The sequence below is a fragment of the Elgaria multicarinata genome, chromosome 9 (genome assembly GCF_023053635.1).
Source record: "Elgaria multicarinata webbii isolate HBS135686 ecotype San Diego chromosome 9, rElgMul1.1.pri, whole genome shotgun sequence".
Lineage (NCBI taxonomy): Eukaryota > Metazoa > Chordata > Lepidosauria > Squamata > Anguidae > Elgaria > Elgaria multicarinata.
In genome coordinates this window covers 86894935-86914097 of record NC_086179.1, presented here as the reverse complement: position 1 = coordinate 86914097, position 19163 = coordinate 86894935, and the positions used below count along the sequence as shown (strand labels likewise).

The 19163-nt window shown below is 39.5% G+C and overlaps 1 protein-coding gene across 2 annotated transcripts in view; it reads left to right on the top strand.

Annotated features, from left to right (window-relative positions):
• The window catches only part of SEPHS1 (selenophosphate synthetase 1), a 37011-nt gene extending 30328 nt beyond the window's left edge, over window positions 1-6683 (top strand). For both annotated transcript variants that reach the window (XM_063134270.1, XM_063134271.1), the window contains exons 8-9: window positions 929-1141; window positions 5411-6683. In XM_063134270.1, coding sequence (XP_062990340.1) covers window positions 929-1141; window positions 5411-5625 — 428 coding nt within the window. In that variant the 3' untranslated portion in view covers window positions 5626-6683. The remainder of the gene's footprint in view (window positions 1-928; window positions 1142-5410) is intronic.
• Window positions 6684-19163: the final 12480 nt, after the last annotated feature.

Genomic DNA, 19163 nt, shown 5'->3' with positions numbered 1-19163 from the left:
CTTGTCAGTCCAGTATAAACATTTTGATTTCTTTTCATGCCATCATTTATTTTCTAGTACTCAGTAACAGGTGCTTGCGATTTTGCCAGCCCTGGTTTACTTTTGCTCTGTTCGTAATAGACTACTCCTACACTTTATATCTTTTAGGTGAATGCGTTTCATAACTTAATTTTTTTGAAAGTAGACTTTTAACACATGTGAATCCTTGTTAGCTGAATTGGTATGGTAGGATGTGATTCTGTAGTACATTTGATCAACCTGTTTATATCAGAGACAGAGAAGTGAAATTGAAGCCCGCATAACATACTTGGCTATAGGATTAATGCCATTTGGCCTCTGCCCTCCCAGGATTGTCTTCTGCACCATGTTAGCTGGTAAACATATAAAAGTTGGTATGTGAATTTGTTTTCTTCTTTCCCCCCAGTTCCTTATTCCTTTTGTATTGTCGGGTAGATTTGTAAGCTATTATGGCAGGGAGCCATCAATACTAAAGAGTGGTCGTGTCCATTCCCTCATGGATGATCAACCACTGATACAGCATTTGGCGGAACCTTCTGGAAATCTTTCGTATAATGCTTTATCTGATAAAGTTTACATTGCAGCCGCAGTTGAACGACTGAAGAGGGGATCCCTCCCCCATCTTTTATATGTGGAGATTAATATTCCTTCTTCAACCTTAAAGGTATAGCTGAAAGGGTTCTTGCTACCTTGAGAGGGTTCTACCCTTAAAAGTGGCCTAAAAATCATTTTAAATAAAATTAAAGGTTCCTCCAAAAGATGTGTCATGGATTGATCTCCCATTTGTAGGAATCTATGTCTTCCCTTGAAAAATACTTTATTTTTACTCTTTCTACAGTACTTAATCTGATTTGATTAAATCTATATGTTGTACAGTTTCAAACCCTTTTCTCCTGTATTTCATTTCAAGCTGCAGGGCTCATGCACACGTTCAATGCACATGCAGCAACAGACATCACAGGTTTTGGAATCCTGGGACATGCACAAAATCTAGCTAAGCAGCAACGCAATGAAGTGTCTTTCGTTATACATAACCTACCTGTTCTTGCCAAAATGGCTGCAGTAAGCAAGGCATGTGGCAATATGTTTGGTCTTATGCATGGGACTTGTCCTGAAACTTCAGGTAAATCCCCTTTTCAAAAGCTTTCCTCACTAATAATTTCATAGCATTTTACATGTTTAACAAGAAACTTAAAATATTCAAGATATTCTGACTTTTTAAAGAGTGTGTTAGCCAGACAAATGCTTAGTTAACTTGCTTTGTCCACTGCAATATTTGGAACACTTAGTGTAAAATAGATAGTTGAACATTGATCAGAATTACCGTCATAAAATGAAATGGTGCCTGGATACTTGTGTAGTACAGCTGTGTGCTACAACTGCTGGAGACTGGGAACCAATTCTAGGTAGATTCTGATATTCTCTTCTGGAATTGTGAGTGTGTCTTCAGTAAAATAAGTAGGAAGGAAGGATAGCCAAATTGACTGCATGGTGCAATGGATTCTGAAGAAAGGGATTAGATTCCTGTCAATACAATAATTCCTGTGTTTTACCAGGAAAGGTTGTTACATGAAAACAATATTTTTGGCTCATCATTTGTAAAGTTGTTATAGTGGTTTTAAATGTATGTGCATTTTGCATGTTTTTGTGGTTTTTAATTTTTGTATATTGTTTTTAGGTGTTTTTATCTTATGTGAACCGCCCAGAGAGCTTCGGCTATGTGCCGGTATACAAATGCAATAAAATAAATAAATAAATACATAATAAGCAGGCAGATAAATGTAGGTGGGGAATATGAAATACTTTCTACATATAATTACCAGTCCTTTTTGAGGCCTGATTTTGGTAGGTAACTGCTTTGGTTGCTGTAATGGATGACCTATGCCAGAAGAAAGAGAGGGCAGGGTTGTGTCTGCTAATTCTCCTGGACTTTGAGGCTTGAGGCCAGTTCCAAAAGATGCCCCATAGCATTTATACTGTGAAGTCCTCCAGGGTTCCATCTTGTGCTCAGGCTTTTTATCATTTACATCAGCTTCCCCAACATGGTGCCCTCCTGACAATTTGGAATACAACCTCTAAGATTGGCCATGTTGGCTGGGTGATGAGATTTCAAGCCCAAAACATTTAGAGGACATCAGGTTGGGGAAGGCTAACCAACATGAAAACACTGGGAGAAGTCATCAATTAAGGTTTTTCAAAATATTTTGCTCCAATACATAGCCACCACATGTGAAAGAGAAGATCAACCGACACTATCCGTTTTATAAACCTCAGGTTTTTTCATCATGTGAAGTGTTACTTCTGGCCATCTTAAATCACTTTGATAATTTAATTCTATTGCAAATGAAAAGCACTTGAAGAGAAAATGCAAGGCAACAGGGCAGCACATATCAGTATCTCTTTGGCATATAGTCAATTTCATTTCCACACATATAACACTTCAAGAATTTCTTCTAGAAGGTCAGTAGATGGTGCTGTTTTCCCAGAGATCACAATTGACTAGTGCTGCTATGTATTTAGTCCAAATTTTGCTCTGGAAACTTCTATCCCTCAATATCACAATGCCTATGGCTATATGTTGGATGTGTATTTTGCAAAATACTCTTATGTAGGAAAGTATTATTATGCAAGTAAGAAATTGGTGTGGAGAAATATTAACTGTGTATTCCTATGTGCTGCATTCTCACACACTGTGGGGAGTTCTACTTACTATTTCAGAGTGTAGCAGTGTACCTTACAACTTGGAATGGTAAATAATGGCTCATAACCATGAATTTAGCAGTGCCTTTTGCGTTTTCCAGGTTGGTTCGTGGAAGGCATCCCACAGTGGTTTAACTCCCCCTATCGCCCTGGAAAAGCAAGGACCCGCATGACTGAGTTTTAATCACTATATTGGGCTGAAGCTCCTCCTAGCCAATTCGGCTGTGCTTTTCAACAAGAGCTAATTTTCATCTCCAAACTCAAGCCTATACTTCTATTTTCTAAACTTTCTTAAACTTCTTACCTATTTGATTACTTTCTTACAGCCAACTTTTTTTTTCACTGCCCTTTCCTGGAAAAATGTGTTTTTCTTCTGCTTCTTCCCCCACCCCCCTTCACTTGCCTATCACATTCTCCATGGGCCCCTAGTAAAGAAAAGCATTTCAAAGCCTGAAAAGAAAAAGAAAACAATGACTCAAGTAAAAGTCATTAGGACGCCAATAGCCTCCCAGTTTTGTTGACCACACCCAGGAGGATCAGATAAAAGATCACCAGCCTGCCAACTCTGCCCCCCATCCCTGAGTCTCAGAGAAGCCAGGAAGTCTGTGATCTTGGCCTCAAAAGAAATTTCTTCTCTCAGAATCTCAGAGTTATCCACCAACTCAATCAGAAAATGCCTCATTACCTTCCATAGGGATTCTGTTGACCTCCAAACAGACCAGACGTCTATCTCTAAAGGTCAACACACAGTTCCATAGGTCACAGGAGCTTAATCTGCCCTCTTTCTGCCTTAACCCTTCTCATCTACAGGAAAAGGATTGGCACAAGCTGGATGTCAATAGACATTTATCTAAGAATGACGGAGTCCTTTCAAAACTCCATCTCACTATTTGTTTCCTTTCTCCCTATAGCTATGGGTAAGAAAACCTGCTTTTGTTAAGTGGTTAAATGCATTCATTTCTTTGACCTGTGAGGCATCACACCTCCCCTAGCCATCAGGAGCCACAGCCCATTCCACTAGGGCAGCAGCTACATCATCCACCTTAAGTACTAATGCTCCCTTGGTAGAAATCTGCAAGATGGCCACCTGGACAAATCCTAATTCTTTCATAAGGCATTACAAAATAGACATATATGCCTCATCAAATGCCTCCTTTGGCAGGAGAGTCCTCCAGCAGGTAGTAGCACTACAATATTCTTTCCCCAACCAAATTAGGATTTAGCTTTAGCATGTCCCATCCTCACACCAACCCGGAGAATGGAACATTGGTACTTACCAAGAAGGTTCCTTCTTGGTTGGGGTGTGGAAGGCATCCTTACTACACTCTGCAACACCAGAGTCTATTTGAATAGGTAATCAGGCCACTTGTCTCTGCAATTGGCTGACCAGACCTTCTTCTAAGGATACTCAAATAATTGATTTTCTCAGTTGGGTTTCTTTTATTTACTAACAAATTATCTGTTCCTCTGTGGTTCTTCCCTGCCTACGATATAAAGAGATGTTTTCTTCCTCTGTTTCTGAGCTTTAGCCATGGATGGATCTTGTTAGGAGGAGCTTCCAATCAATAGAATGATTAAAACACAGTCACATGGGTCCCTGCTTTTCCTGGGTGGTAGGGGGAATTAACCAAAGTGGAATGCCTTCTGCACTCCAACCCAGAAAGAACCTTCTTGGTAAGTACCAATGTTCTGTATTCATTGTTATGAAATTAACCACAACTGCCAGTAGTTGTTTTAGCATGTGTTTTGTATTTCTCTGGTGTGGCTCGCATGTAATGCTAAATTCCTGGGTTGTTTAACCCTGTTCACCATGCCCATTTTCAAATAACCCCAAAACACCCCATTTATGGATTCTTTCATGGGCGATAACTGAGTTGTTTAATCTCGAAACAACCCAGAGTTCCTGAGTTCCGATGTCATGAAACAACCCTGTTCCTAGTTTGTTAATTGAAAACAGAAGTGGTGAACAGCTTACTTAAATAACCCAGGAATTGAGTGTTATATGCTAACTGGGTCTCTCTGGAGAATGTAAAAGGCTCAGGCAAATTGCTTTCATCCATCCAACTTCAAAAGTACCTGATGAGTTATTTAGATTACATCCTTTTAGCATCTAGTGTAGGGATGGAGAACTTGTAGCCCTCCTTACGTTGAACTTCAACTCCATGACCATTGGCCATGCTAACTGGGGCTGATGAGAATTGGAGCCCTGAATGTACTTTAGTTGAAACAGAGAAACTACTGAAAATCCTCTCCTTATGGCACTGGATTGCAGCTCTTGATTGTTTCTGGCATTTTTTGGAAGTGTGCAAATCAGAACATGAGATAATTGTGATACGTAATTGCTACATGACTAGCAGAATGGATATCACTCAGAAACATTAACGTGTGTGCTGGCTCAAGGCACTTGGTTAAGATTCTTTGTTTTGTTTTTTCTAAGAGTTGGAGTTTGCCATATTTGTTACCATCAATATTTTCTGTTGTCACACATTTTACATCACTGCACAACTTCCTCCGCAGCTTTGGTAAGACGAATAAAAATCAAGTAAATTAACACCTCAAAAGGTTTTGCTCCCAGGTATCTGTGTGTCCCTTAGCAATTTGGTTTGATTTTAGGAAAATTTGCAGGGAATCAGTCAGAAACTTTTGACCTGAAATGTGAATAAGAGCTAATGCCAATCCTTCTTCCTTTCAGGAGGCCTTCTTATTTGTTTACCCCGTGAACAGGCAGCCCGTTTCTGCGCTGAAATCAAGTCTCCAAAATATGGTGAAGGTCACCAAGCATGGATTATTGGGATTGTAGAAAAGGGCAATCGCACTGCCAGAATTATAGACAAACCTCGAATCATTGAGGTTGCACCACAAGTGGCCACTCAGAACGTGAATCCAACGCCTGGGGCAACTTCTTAATCTCAATGAAATGGCTTTTTTTTTTTTAATAGATCTATTCCTTTATCATCTTGCAGCCTAAAGAACTGTATAAAGAGAAAAAGAAACACATTGTGTCTGCAAATCTGGTGGCCTTAGGTCAGTTTGAGTGGATGCGTTTAATAAAATAAAACACATTGCCTTCTTTTCCTGTTACATTAACTGAAGATGCACCTAATCTTGAGGCAGCTTCTGAGTTGAGAATTATATTGTTATCCAATACTGTTGATTCATTTTGAATCTTTAGACACTTATCTCTTGCCGCATAGGCTCTTTTTTAAAAGGTGCTTTCACTTAGCACAGACATTACCAGTAGTGTCAAATAGAAGTTTGTGTCCTTTTTCACTATATGTATATTTATCATTAGGTCTAATTTCAGATGCCTTGAATGAAATTCCAGAAAGGCAATAATTTGATAAGTGATGCACAGGGGTTTTCACCCAGTAGCAAAGAGGGTTGCATGTCTACATTCAGTTTTTGATTTATAAAATTTAGTCTTATCCATGAGCATCTACAATCCTGGACATTGCTTGGTAGTACGCTCTGTTAATTAAAACAAGTAAGTGCTGACTTTGCATGGAAAGCACTTCAAAGGAAAATAATTTTATTCTTTGTGGATCAGATGATACTTACTTGCATTATCAATAATTGTTTTCTTTATTGATGGTATAAATGACGATGCTCGGTTTTGCGATGTGATTGGATGTGCTGTACAGCAACAAGATATTGCCAGCCAAAAGGGAGTTATTGTATAATCATTTACAATTCACTATATAATTAACTACGCAAATAATTTTTAAATATAACCAATTTTAAAAACTGTTCTGTGGATGGTAGTGTTTAATACATTTTATATTTTGTATAGTGATTATTATAAATCTTTTTTTTCTTAAAATCAGCAGCTGTCTAGTATAATGCTTCGTATTTTTTCTGCTCAGAATTCATTTTTGTGCACGCTTTTGTGATGTGTTTAAAATCTACATTGCCTACATTGCAGCCTGAATTTAAGCTTATTATTTGAATAAATATTTAATTTTTTATTGCTTTTGTACAAGTGAATGACCTTTTAGATTTTATGCCTAAGCTTACTTGTTGGCGAAATGTGGTGAGTAGGTCATGTGCAATTACAGTTCTGGTATGAATATTTACTGTGTGTGAAAGCAGTTATATTGTTAAACTACCTTTATGTTAAGGAATAGCCCATCTAAGGGGGTTCAACTTGTTTTCAAAAGCCTGAATGTGGAAACTAAAATGCTAGAATAGTATTTAGTTCCCACTGTAACAATACAAAATATGTGTATAGTGATAGCATCGTAATGGAAAGCCTGGTTGCTCACTAATGGGTTGTGAATGTACCTCACTGGTCGGGATGCTACTATAACAAGATATCTGTATGCTAAATTTGGCTTGGGCCTTACGTTTAAGAATGTCTGAGACCATAACTGCTATCTGAAGTCTCTCAAATAAGGAGTTTTTCTTGTCGTTATTTTTTTTAAAAAGTGTGCTCTGTAAACATTTTCTCTCTCAATTTCAATCTGGAATATTGGGATTAAAGGTGTAAAGGTGTGAATCTATTTTTTTCTGGGAAATTAGAAAAAATGAACAGCTTTGGATTATGATTTTTGTTAGAACTTAAGTATTTATATATTGTTACTCAGATTTTACTGCCCCCAAATGATTTCTAAAAACTATGTTATAACACTTTTATAGAAAGACTAGAGATGTAAATGTCTGGAAATAATGAAGCCATGGGGGAAAAGTTTTTTTAATACCCTCTGTAAGATTCCTAATATAGTTATTTCTTTAATTCCATATCAAAATTATTGATCTAAAGAGTGTTTTTTGTTAGACATTTATGCTCAGTTTCCCAACATGTTGTGTAGAGTCAACATTCTGCATTCTTGAAGTTAGGGGTTTGTTCTATAGAGTCATTTAACGTAATTCTAATCTATTCATACAATATTTTAAAATTACTTTGTTTACTTCTAAAAGTTTTAAAATATAATGATATTTATATGATCAAATAAGTTATATGTAAAATAAGCTTAGGAAAAGAAAGGCTGCTTTACGTTACTAAAGTAGCCCTCCTGATGCCTTTGAATGTTTTGGACTATAGTGGCAGCATTCCTGACCATTGGCCATGCTGCCTGAGGCTGATGGGAGCTGAATTCAAAAATATCTGGAGAGCACCTGGTTGGGAAAGGCTGTCTTAAAGCAAAAGAGTAACTTTAGATCTCTAAAGAGTACTGAAAAAGAAAAATTGCTTCTTTGTATGCATTGCCACTGCCAAAATATTGGCCACAGCCAGCAATACCAATACATCCTAACATGATTATAACTATCTTCAGGGAGATAAAAAAAAAAGTAACCCCAAAGCCCTCTTAAAGATAGAAATCCTAAACCAGGTCTTTCAGGTAGCCATCCAAGCAATTGCATGCGAAGGCCACTGTCCTTTTTGCATTTATATAACTGCATTTGGGATGTGCTAAAGAACATGTAAAAAATCAGCTTGAACACCATTAAAACCTGAAGAGATTTCTTTAATTTATATTGCTATCTAGCTCCTTTATAGAGTTGTTGTCTTAGCATTAACAACTTAAATATCTGCATGAACAAACTGGCCACTTTTTGTGTAGGGTCAAAAAACAGTAATACAATTTGACTAACTTGAGCTTTCTGAAGAGCAGAAGGTCTTAAGACAAAATGATGGGCACCCAAAGTCCACCAGCGTTGAATAGCTTATCAAAAACTGCAGTGTTCAGTTTGTCATAATTAATCTTTTAAATATTACTCTATGATAACGGGAGAGCTTTGTGGATAAATACCCAAGCCTGAATCTAGAATGAGAAAGAATGACATCAGAAAGTAAGATACAAATTTTCCTAAACCCAAATTTCAGCAGGTGACCATCAGAATCATTTAAGACATTTTCTAAATAGTTAAAAAAAACCAAGTTAAACTTCGCTAGTCACCTCTAAACATAAGAATATCTTCTTTATTTGTTGCTTTTATATACCATTGAATGTAATAGAATTTCTCAGTAAGCTGACATTGGTTACCACAACTTATTTGAAGGATTTTGCTTTATAGTGACTTGATAAGATGGAACAGTCATTTATCAACTAGAATATTTTCCAATTTCTATCATAGAAGTAGAATCAAAAGCTTCAGATCCATGAAGGCAGAATAAAATTCCCCTTCAAAGTTCCTGTATATTTCTGAGTCAAATTTGAGCACCAGGCAGTGATCCAAAATCGAGCAATTCTATCTAAATAACATTTGAAAGTCAGTAAGTATACCCTCAGACTTCAAAAAGTTAAATCTACAGAGTAGATACCTAGCATATACTTTTTCCATAACTGAGAGCAAAGTGTTTGGGAGTTTCCTGATCATTAGCATGACATTTTTTAAAAAAGTTTCCAAATATAGGGACGCAGACCTAAGTTATAGTAAAATGGTGTCCACCAGTGTTGACAATTTAATTAGCTCAGTAAGAAAGTCATTGGACCCAGGTGTCTTCCCAAGCATAAACTTATGAAATAGCCTCCTATCCTTATGAAAAAGTTATACATGCAGCATCTTGGGGGAAATCCAACTTCAACATAACCCCATCAGGATCTGCAAAAATAGATCTAAAATAACTCTCCTATAGTAGTGACCATAAATCAAATCCACACTGGTGCTTCTTGTGACCTTATACTCTAACGTTCCAAATAACTATGGGGGAAACTACCCAAACCCAACTTCCTATAAGAAATATAGGAGTTTCTTAATGCCCACCTTGCAGTAAGATATTCCATATAAAACCACTGGGCACTTCTGTCATGGTTTAAACTGAAACTCCTGCAAAAGGTACCTGATTTTCAGGCCTCCTGGAGGAGTCTAATTTGGGGTTGGTTAGGTAATATAATGGATCTTAACTGGGCTACTAATCAGAGGTCATTGTTATGCCAAGAAGGCTACTCATGTTGTCCATAGGCATTGGTTAATTTCTGGAGAGCAGTTTATACCCAGACAGTTCCAGGTAGAAGGAATATGCTTGGTGGCAGGTGACTTTCAACTATAGGGAGCCTAATTACTTTCAAATAGTATTATAGCAGGAAGTTATGAAATTCAGCCTCTAGATTATTGGCACCTAAAACCAAGATACCTTGTTTTTTCTTACTATGCTTCCATTTTTTGATTTTCTAGCAGTGGCGACTCCAATACAATTTCAAAACAAGCCTGCATTCTTTGAATACTGTTGGGTCTGTTTACTATAATTTTAACTGATATGCAGCATCCTTAGTGAGATTGCAGATTGCAATTTTCAGTGGTAGTCTTCTATAGCTGGTGGTATGTGTAGCTATAGAATTTGTGTCCTGCATTTTGTCATGATAGCCTCAAGCCATCCTATAGTAATAAAATATGAGACTACTGGTAGATACAGTAAAACAAACCAACATGACAGAATACTAGATGCAGCAGGTTACAAAAAAGCAAGGTAAAAATGCTGTTAATATAATTTCTATACCACTGACAACAGGAGAAACTTTGCTAGGCATGTCAAAGGTCATAAGAATGTAAGAGCCCAGCTAGATCAGACCGAAGGCCTGTTTAGTCCAGCATTATGTAGCCAGCCATACCTCTGAGAAGCCCCAAGCAGGCCATGAGAGCAATAGAGCTTCGGCTATGGGGTGGTATAGAAATGTAACAAAATAAATAAATATAAATAATAGTAGCAACTGGTATTCAGACACAATGCTGTCTCTGATCCTGAAGATAGCATATAGTCATCATAACTACTAGCTGCTGGTATCCTTATTTTTTTTTAATCGTGGTGAACAATAAAAAGAAATAATTATATACAGAATTAAAACCTTTAAAATAAAACAGTGAAATGTTTCTTAGAAGAATGATCAGTCCATCTGTGTTACTGTGGTGTATGACAATGTTACTTGATGAGGTACATGACATTGCAAGGCAGTAAATTAGTTGTGAATCTGCCTCTTAATTGGGTACATTCAAAGGAACTCTCTTCATTGTGTTGCCTACTACAATCCATGGTATAGAAAATATAACTCTTTTCTTTTAGGGTTACATGCAATGCCTTGGGATGAAGAATTATGTAACCAGACTTTTATGCTTTCGCTAGAAACACTACCAGAGCCTCTTTGAAGTTCTCATTCCTTAGTGCTCCAATGAACTCAGAAGGTTTGTCTAATTTCTACTCCAGAAATTGCATACTGCTCACCACGACAGCTAATGTTGCTTTTTCTGTCTCATTCAGGGGCTTTTATTGATGGAGTAACTTCCCTGTCCAGTTTTGCTATATACCAGGAACCCCTAAGGCAAACAGTAGTCGCAGGCTACAGCATGATCAGGCTCCCCACCACTAAAATAGTTCCACTTAGCGCAGCAACTGCCTGTGCTGTGCAAGATTGCCCCATCTATCTCTACTCTCCAGTTCCCCACAACACAAGTGGGCCCAGCCCAGCCAGGGGAGGTCAGTAAATTGAACTGGGGCTGGGATTTTATTGAGCTGAGCCAAGAGCAGATGCAATGCAATGCAAATGAAAGAATGTGGACCTGGAAGGGGTGGTGATCCTGGCTTGCTGCTAGCAGGCCCAGCCAGGCGGCGAAGCCTGTTCTCACTGTGAGAAATCACTGACTACCTGCCCTGTTCCACCTGGCAGAGTTCACTTTAATTTAAAGTGAACCAATGAGTTGTTTTCCTGACCAAAGATGAGGTGAAGTATGGGGGAGAACACAGGGATGTTGCCCGTGCCCACCAATATTTGTTGCTTCCCTCATCCAGGCTTTGTTTGCTTGCCTGTCCCTTACTGCGACTGGTTAAGCTGGTGAGGCAAGTGAAGGAAGCCTCGTTTACAGCAACCACAACTTGGATCTTATGTGTGCTGCTTCCTACTTCCTGTTGTATTTATATGAGATTTTGTAGTCTACCAATGCTGAACATCAATGATGTGTTTCTGTATAGGACAGTTTGTGTGCCTGCTGGAGGTGAGTTTTGGAGGAAAGATTCACATACTCAGCCCAACCCAAAGCATCTTTACTTAGAAGTAAATCCTATTATATTCAATTGAGCTTTCTCCTAAGCTTCTAGCCCAATCCTAAGAAGATGTTCACTCAAAGTAATTTCCATGGAATTCACAAGGGCTTACTTTTAGACCTGAGGAAATATACTGCAGATTTTAAGTTTCCATGTGGCTGGTGTGATGGGGACAGGTTTTAAATGTACATGTCAAGTTTCAAGATACATTTACATGAATGTACATTATTTTACATGAATGTACATTATTTTTACGCATTTTTTAAAAATCACTTTTACTGCTAAATAATTGTGCTTATGATTCCTGTACATGTTTGCTCAGAAATTATTAGTTGGGACTTCTCAGTAAGTGTAAGATTCTATCATAAGGGAAAATGAGGCCTTTGGCCCAAAAGACCATTACAGGGCTGAACCTGAAGGTTTCAGATATGTGTGGAAAAGACATTGTCTGGACACCAGTTCCACCCATTGTGGAACAATAGTGGGATAGACCAGGTACACACATTTCTCAGATGCCGGGTCTACTTATTTTGTTAGACTTTCCCCCCGGGCCTTAATGCTGTTCATTCACCAGAACTACCAGAAATGGTAGGTAGGTCTGTTCTCTGATGTTATCAGGGCTTTTAAAAAAATGCAACTATAAACAAAACGTACAGTTCAAGAAAAAACATGCAATTCTAAAAGAACAAAATTCAAAGCATGGAAATCTTGCAAGCTGATGTAAAAAGTGGCTGATAATGTGGAAAATAAAGTGAGCAGTTCAGGCTTCTCTAGAACCCTAAAACCTGATCAAGCATATCCATTTCTTCTCTGTGGTCTCTGTGCATCACACATATGGGCTCTGCAGTTTCTATAGCTGAGGATCGTTTTGGCAGGAACCCTCTCCCACCATCCTAGCGCAGATGTCTGGGTGGGGTCTTGCCTTTCCCCTCAGTTCTCTTTCAACTGCCATCTAAGGTGCCTCATAGGGAAAGTGCTCGAATTTTTTACTCATTTGTAGCTAGTGCTGAGGTTTTTCCTTCATTCTTTTGTATATAATTGTTTAGTCTTCATTTTTCTTTGTCTTTTTAAAAATATTGTCTTTTTTCCCCCCTTGTGTCACTTTGTGACTGTGTGGGCTCTTTGCATGGCCTTGAAGTGCATCAATTGTGGCAGTAAGTTTCCTCCCTCAGACAGACACTTCATTTTGTCTTGGTGAGCCACATATGGTAGAGGCTTGCCCACATTGCCAGTCTTTCTCCAAGCAGACCAGATGAAATAGGTCTGACAGAATTAAGGCAGTGTTGTGGAGGTGGTAGATCAGCAAACGCCTCCTGAAAAACAAAAGCCAGTGACAGTGACCACTCCCATGGCTTCCTCCCTGCCTCGTTCGCCACTTCCGCAAGAATTAAGCAGAGTCAGTCCCCCTGCGCTAGAGGGTGCTTACCAATGTTTCCAAGACAAAGGGAAACAGTCTAGGACACCTCATGTGAAGTTGTTAATGTTATGATAAGGGCAGTGATTCCATAACATATCCAATATGGTTTTCTTAAGGTAGCTGTACTGTGTGTGTGTGCATTTCTTTCTCTCTCTCTCTTGTTTCATGGTGGTGAGGTGTGTGGGTTTTTTTTACCCCCCAGTACAAATAAAAGTTTCGTTGGTGTTCATGATGCTTCTTGAATATAACACTTCTGTTTTAGTGCCATTCAATTCTGAGGATATTCTACTATTCTGTGTAAGCTTGTAAATGTCATGGAATGTGTGGCACTAAGCGAGAAAGAGTACACATAATGAAAGTGCGAAGGTGTGCTATAGTGGTGCAAGGTGTGTGTGAGAATTACAAACACAAGCTCCTGTGCAGCTTTCCCTCAACCTCACCCCTCAGAAAAATTCCTGTGGATATCTATGCCTATGGTGTTTCTCACCACTTCCATATTTTTACTTTCAACAGTAAATCAGTTAAGGAGAAAAGACAGAATAGCTAAAGAAAGACCCGGTTCGAATGATCACAGTGTGGTTAACAAGTTAAGGTGGCTTGTTAACTCTGCTGCATGTGCCAGTCGGATTTCCCTAATTACCCACACTGGTGTAGTCGTCTGAATCTGGATGGCATGGCTTGTTTGAGAGGGCAGCAATCCTCAAATAACACATGGGCTGTTGTTGGATTATCTGAGGGTTGCTTCCCCCTATATATTCGCTATGAATTTGTATCGATTTATCATGTATATTGGTTACACTCAACTTCATAACACTCTGCCTGTAGCATATCGGTCTCTGGTTCATGTGAATAATGTATTCTGTATTTTTCTTGCTTAATTTCGTGTAATTATTGAATGCCTGGACTATCACCGGGGGGGGGGGGAATAGAGTATTAATTTTCTAAAATTTCAAAACAAAACCCCCCGAAGATGTAGTTTAAAAATGCACATGCAGCTACTATATTACCATAGATATTTCAAGAGCAACATTTAAACAAGTAATGACTTCCAACCAAAAAGAAGCCACTACAGGACATGCTCGCATCATATGGCTCAATGAGGCATGGCCCTCATTACGTCGCCAGCATTTGGCAGAGCTAGCCAGCTGCTTCTTAGCAAATCTCTGGGGTGTCCAATAGACACAAAACGTCAAATGGAGTGCTGAGCTCGAGGAGAAGGAGCAGAGGGCACCACAAGGAATGTCTGGGTTTTTCACCACTCTTGCCAGGTGGCCGTGTAGACCTTTCAAAGCATGGACAAGTCACTCTGCCTGGTTTGGATGTCATGACAAGCCACCTTAACCAACAGCAAGCCATGGGTTTTCAGGCTTCTGCACGGTTAACAAACCACACTGAGCAAACCATGCTGGGTTTGGATGTCACAACAAGCCACCCTGAAACAAACAAGGTTGACAACCCACTGTGGCTTGTCCTGTCATGCAAACAATGTCAATGTCTACCAACTCACCCTTGTCCTCATGCTTGTTGACACTATTAAAAAACTCTTAATAGAGACTTGATTTGCAGAAGCCATACTGCTACATACTGCAGCCATACTGCTACATACTGCAGCAAGGCTTCTTTTTCTATATCAGCCTTCCCCAATCTGATGCCATCCATATGTGTTGGACTATAGCTCCCAGCATCTCCAATCCCCTGGTGCTTACTGGGGATTCTGGAAGTTGTAGTCCAACACATGGACCACACAAGGTTGGGGTAGGCTATTTTACATGCTTGATAATTTTCTGTTTTGTAATCCCATCAATTTATATAGAACAAAATTTAAGCTAACTAGTCTGTAATTTTCTGGATTCCCTGCTCACTTTTTTTTTTAAATGGTGTTAAATTGGCTACTTTGCAATCATCCAATATGGAGGCTGATCTTAGGGACAAGTTACATATTTTTCTTAGATGATGAATAATTTTACATTTGAGTCTTTAAGAACTCTGAGGTGAATAGCATTTGGTCCCAGTAATTTGTTAATTTATTTGTTGATAAGGCCTAATTTTTTTATCTCTTGGTCTGCTATTTGCCTCAGTTCTTCAGGGTCCCTTCCTGCAAATGTCAGTCCTTTTCCCGAAGTGAAGATAGATGCACAGAATTCACTAAGTGTACAATCGTATCTTTGTTTAGACAGAGAAAAAGTCCCACAACTCCCAGCATGCCCCAGCCATCACATTTTCCTTATTTATTTATTACAAATTTATCCTGCCGAACAGCCTATGTTCTCTGAGCAGTTTTCAACTAAGCACATTTTACCATCCTTGCTGTCCAATCCTCCAGTAGCCTCCCTAACAGACATTTTTTAAAAAGTCACTTCGTACGTGCATCTGCACAGACAAAACCTGTTTGCGGTTTAAAATGGACACATTGGACCTGTTCAGACAACACGCTAAGCCATGGTTAGGCCGCTAACCCTTTTGTAATAAACGGTTAGTGAGCGTGTTTACACGGGTTATGTAGGCACCATGGTTAGGAATGGTTTACACGACACACCAAGCCAAAATGTTTAGCTCAAAATGCTTAACCGCCATGGCTTAGCATGTTGTCTGAAGAGGGTCAATACGTTGTTTTTTAAAAAAATACCATGCCACAGAACAAATTATTTTAATTTTGTGTGTGTGTACCATTCTCTTGTTTGACAGTCACCCACCTGTAATGGTCATGCAATTTATAAAACCATGTTGCATAATTGTAATAATAAATTGCAGAACTACATTTTTTTTACACCATGGGTGATTTTAAAATCTGTAACCAGGAGACCATGTCTCTTTCCACACTAGAGCCCTTTAGTCCAAATTAGTCAGTACTTTTCTACCATCAGCTGGAAGCAGAATTAAAACAGAGGTTCTATACAGCACTTAATATAGTGGCATATGATCCAACAATGCCCAGGATTCTTTTATAATGTTTATTCATAAGAAAATGCCTTCCTTTCAACAAAGGTTCCTTTTAATGTTAATCCAGAGCTTCCTGGATGCAATTGTTGGGGCATTACTGCTGAATAACTTGTTAATTCCTCTAATGTCAGTTTTTGCGTTCATGGGGATGGACCTTTAATTACTGGTTTTGGTTCTTTAATTTCTTTTTTGTTTAATTTTTTTAAATTGTTAAATACTGCTGTTTTCTTATTTAAAAAAAAGTGGGGGAGAAAATAATAGGAATAAAAAATTAATACCCTCCTCACAAACCCTACAGAGCAGGAACTGACAATAACAGGCAATTAAGAGAACCCATTCAAGGAGCAATTAGCAGAATATTCATCACCAATCCTACAAGAAACAAAAGGAGAGAACCAAAAGAGGATTTTTTTTTAATTAAAATGTGCAGTGACACTTTGTCTATATTGGATAAACTCAATGATGAAATTGCATTTCCAGGTTTAACAACTGCTGCAACTCAGGTCAGAAAAAACATGGGAGTGCAGCACACGAATCGCTGGAAGACAGCAATTTAGCAAGATGGGACAACTAGCACAAATGTTATTAGGAGGGACCTCCCTATTTTAAATGAGTCCAGGTCTCCAGAACCAGGTAAACTACATCCATGGATGCTGAAGGAGCTTGCAAAGAAGTATTTCAGAGTTGCTGTCTGTCATCTTGGAGAATTCCTGGAGACAAGATGAGCTGGAAAACTGGAGACGAAATGTCCCCATTTTCAAGAAAGGAAAGAAGGTGTTTTCATTAGTGAAGTTTTTTGTAAGTACTTCAACTGCATGTTCAAGTTATCTCAAAAGTTAAAGAGCTCACTCACGAGTGGTATAACATAGGTTAGCAAGAGGGGAAATAAGATCAGACGCATTTTTGGAAAACTGGTTGGACTTTTTCTCATTTATCAATATGAATCCTGGCAAATCCTTACAAATGTCGTAATCTCGTCACTGACTTGGGCGGTGGCTTTGGGTGATGGAGCAGCATCGGCTTGGACCAGGAGGATGGCCCTGGCTTGGGTCCATTAGTTGGCCTTGGCTTTGCCAGAGACATCACCACTGACGTTCGCCAGGACATCTTTCCTAGCTTTGGCACAGCAGCCTTTTCCACGCAGGTCGCCATCGACTTTGGGAGAGATGTCAGGAGTGGCTTCGGCGGCAAAGTTGTTAGTAGGCTCTGCGCTGGGGTGCCACCAGCTTCGGGGTAGAAGTGTGGAATGGTTCTGCTCACAAGGTGATATCTGGGCTCCACACAGACATTGACACCAGCTTCCATACAGGCCTTGGCACTGGCATTTGCCAAGAGGCCTGTACCACCTTTGGCAGTCCGGTTGGCAGTTTCTTTGGCCAAGCAGTTGGTGGCTTTCTCAAGGCAGTCAGATGAATTTTGGGGAGTCTGCAGGGTTCGGGAAGTGGCCTAGGCAGAGGTCTTGCCGTTTTGTCCACTCTGCTGCACACTCGTCTCTCCTGAGGGATCTGGAGCATTCTAGAATCCTCTCTGGATTCTGCTGGGAAGAAGACTCATCAGTTTATGCAAGCGTTGTGTGTGTGATTCATCCTACACTATAGATACAATCTATTCTACATATTGTTTTCATATGTTTTTATGGTTTCTGTTCAACACTCATCGATGGATATAAAACATCCATAAATACTAATAAATCAATAAATATTGAGATGGTTGTCTCTGCTGCATCTTCTGTTCATTAGTAAACACCCCCCCCCCCTTTGCAAGAAAGGTGATAGCCTACTTGCTGCTGCAGGTGAGTGTGCTGGAAATCCCTTAATACTGGGCCAAACCACTGGGCCTCCCTGACTTTGCTGATTGACAGCCATTCTCTAAGGTCCCCCCAGGTAAAGTCCTTTCCCCGTGCTGCTGCTTCAACAGGAGCTGCCAGAGCACGGGTGGCCAAACTTTTTGGGTTGGTGGGCACATTTGGCATTTTGAAAAGGTGTTTTGGGCACACTTACAAAATAAGACGAAAGGAAAGGTCACATGCGCAAGAACCAAAATACGAGGCGGACATGGAGTCTAAGCACCCAAACAGAAAAGCACTCCTTTCAAAACACATCATGATGGAGCTGGAGGGCAGCGCCACGACATAGGCTCTTTACAACTGGCCTGTCCGCGGACACTCCCTGCTCAAGCTAAGCGCCACCACTTTATGAGCCTGAGGTGAGGGACAAACACCACCTTTCTACAAACTGGAGAAAGGGGTTAAACAAGAATAATTTCAGGAATAAAATAATGCACTGAATTATATGTGCTGATGGTGAATTAATGTCAGAACAGGTGTTATATGTATATAACTGCAGATGATAAATGCCAAGGAGACACGTGGGATTTTTGTGATAGTAAAACAAACTGAATAAAAAAATATTTCGATGTTCACAAACTTTGTTTCATAATAAAACTTTTCAGACCCTTGTTAAAACCTCTCATCCATTCTTTTCTCTCTTCTCATACACACTTTCCTTTCTCTCACACCTTCACTCTTGAACTTCCTTTATTATCAGGATTGTTTAATATACACCAACAGACTATCTGCACACTACACTCAAAAGACAACCCTCTTTTTCCTGATCCTCTAATTCTCCCCTCGAAACAAAGTACTTTAAAAAACACCTCCCATCACTTCAGTCATTCCCTTATATATCCTCCTCCCCCCTCCTAAGATATTCAATCTCCACCCACTCAGGTCAACATTCTAAACACAGTAGACTTACAAATTTTAGACATACGTTAGGGAACTGACTTGTGGGATGTAACGCCACAGGCAGCCCTTCGCTTTACAGCCTGCCAGTTTCAATAACATCTGAATTGGCACAAAGATGTGTCGCCCTCAAGTCCGCATTGAGTAAAGAGGAACCCATGGAACAGGGATCCTCTGCATTTGCTTACTGCTGTTCTCACTGGGATCACAAGGTTCTACCGGGCCAGAGACTTCTCACGATGCAAACGGGAGTCCAAAAAAAGGGATGGGCGCTTGACCTGAATGGAAGATGCTGGGAGGGAGGGAGGCTGTTAGGGGAGCCAAAGAGTAAGTCAAACCACACAGTAAGTTTGAGAAATAAGCGTTTGCCT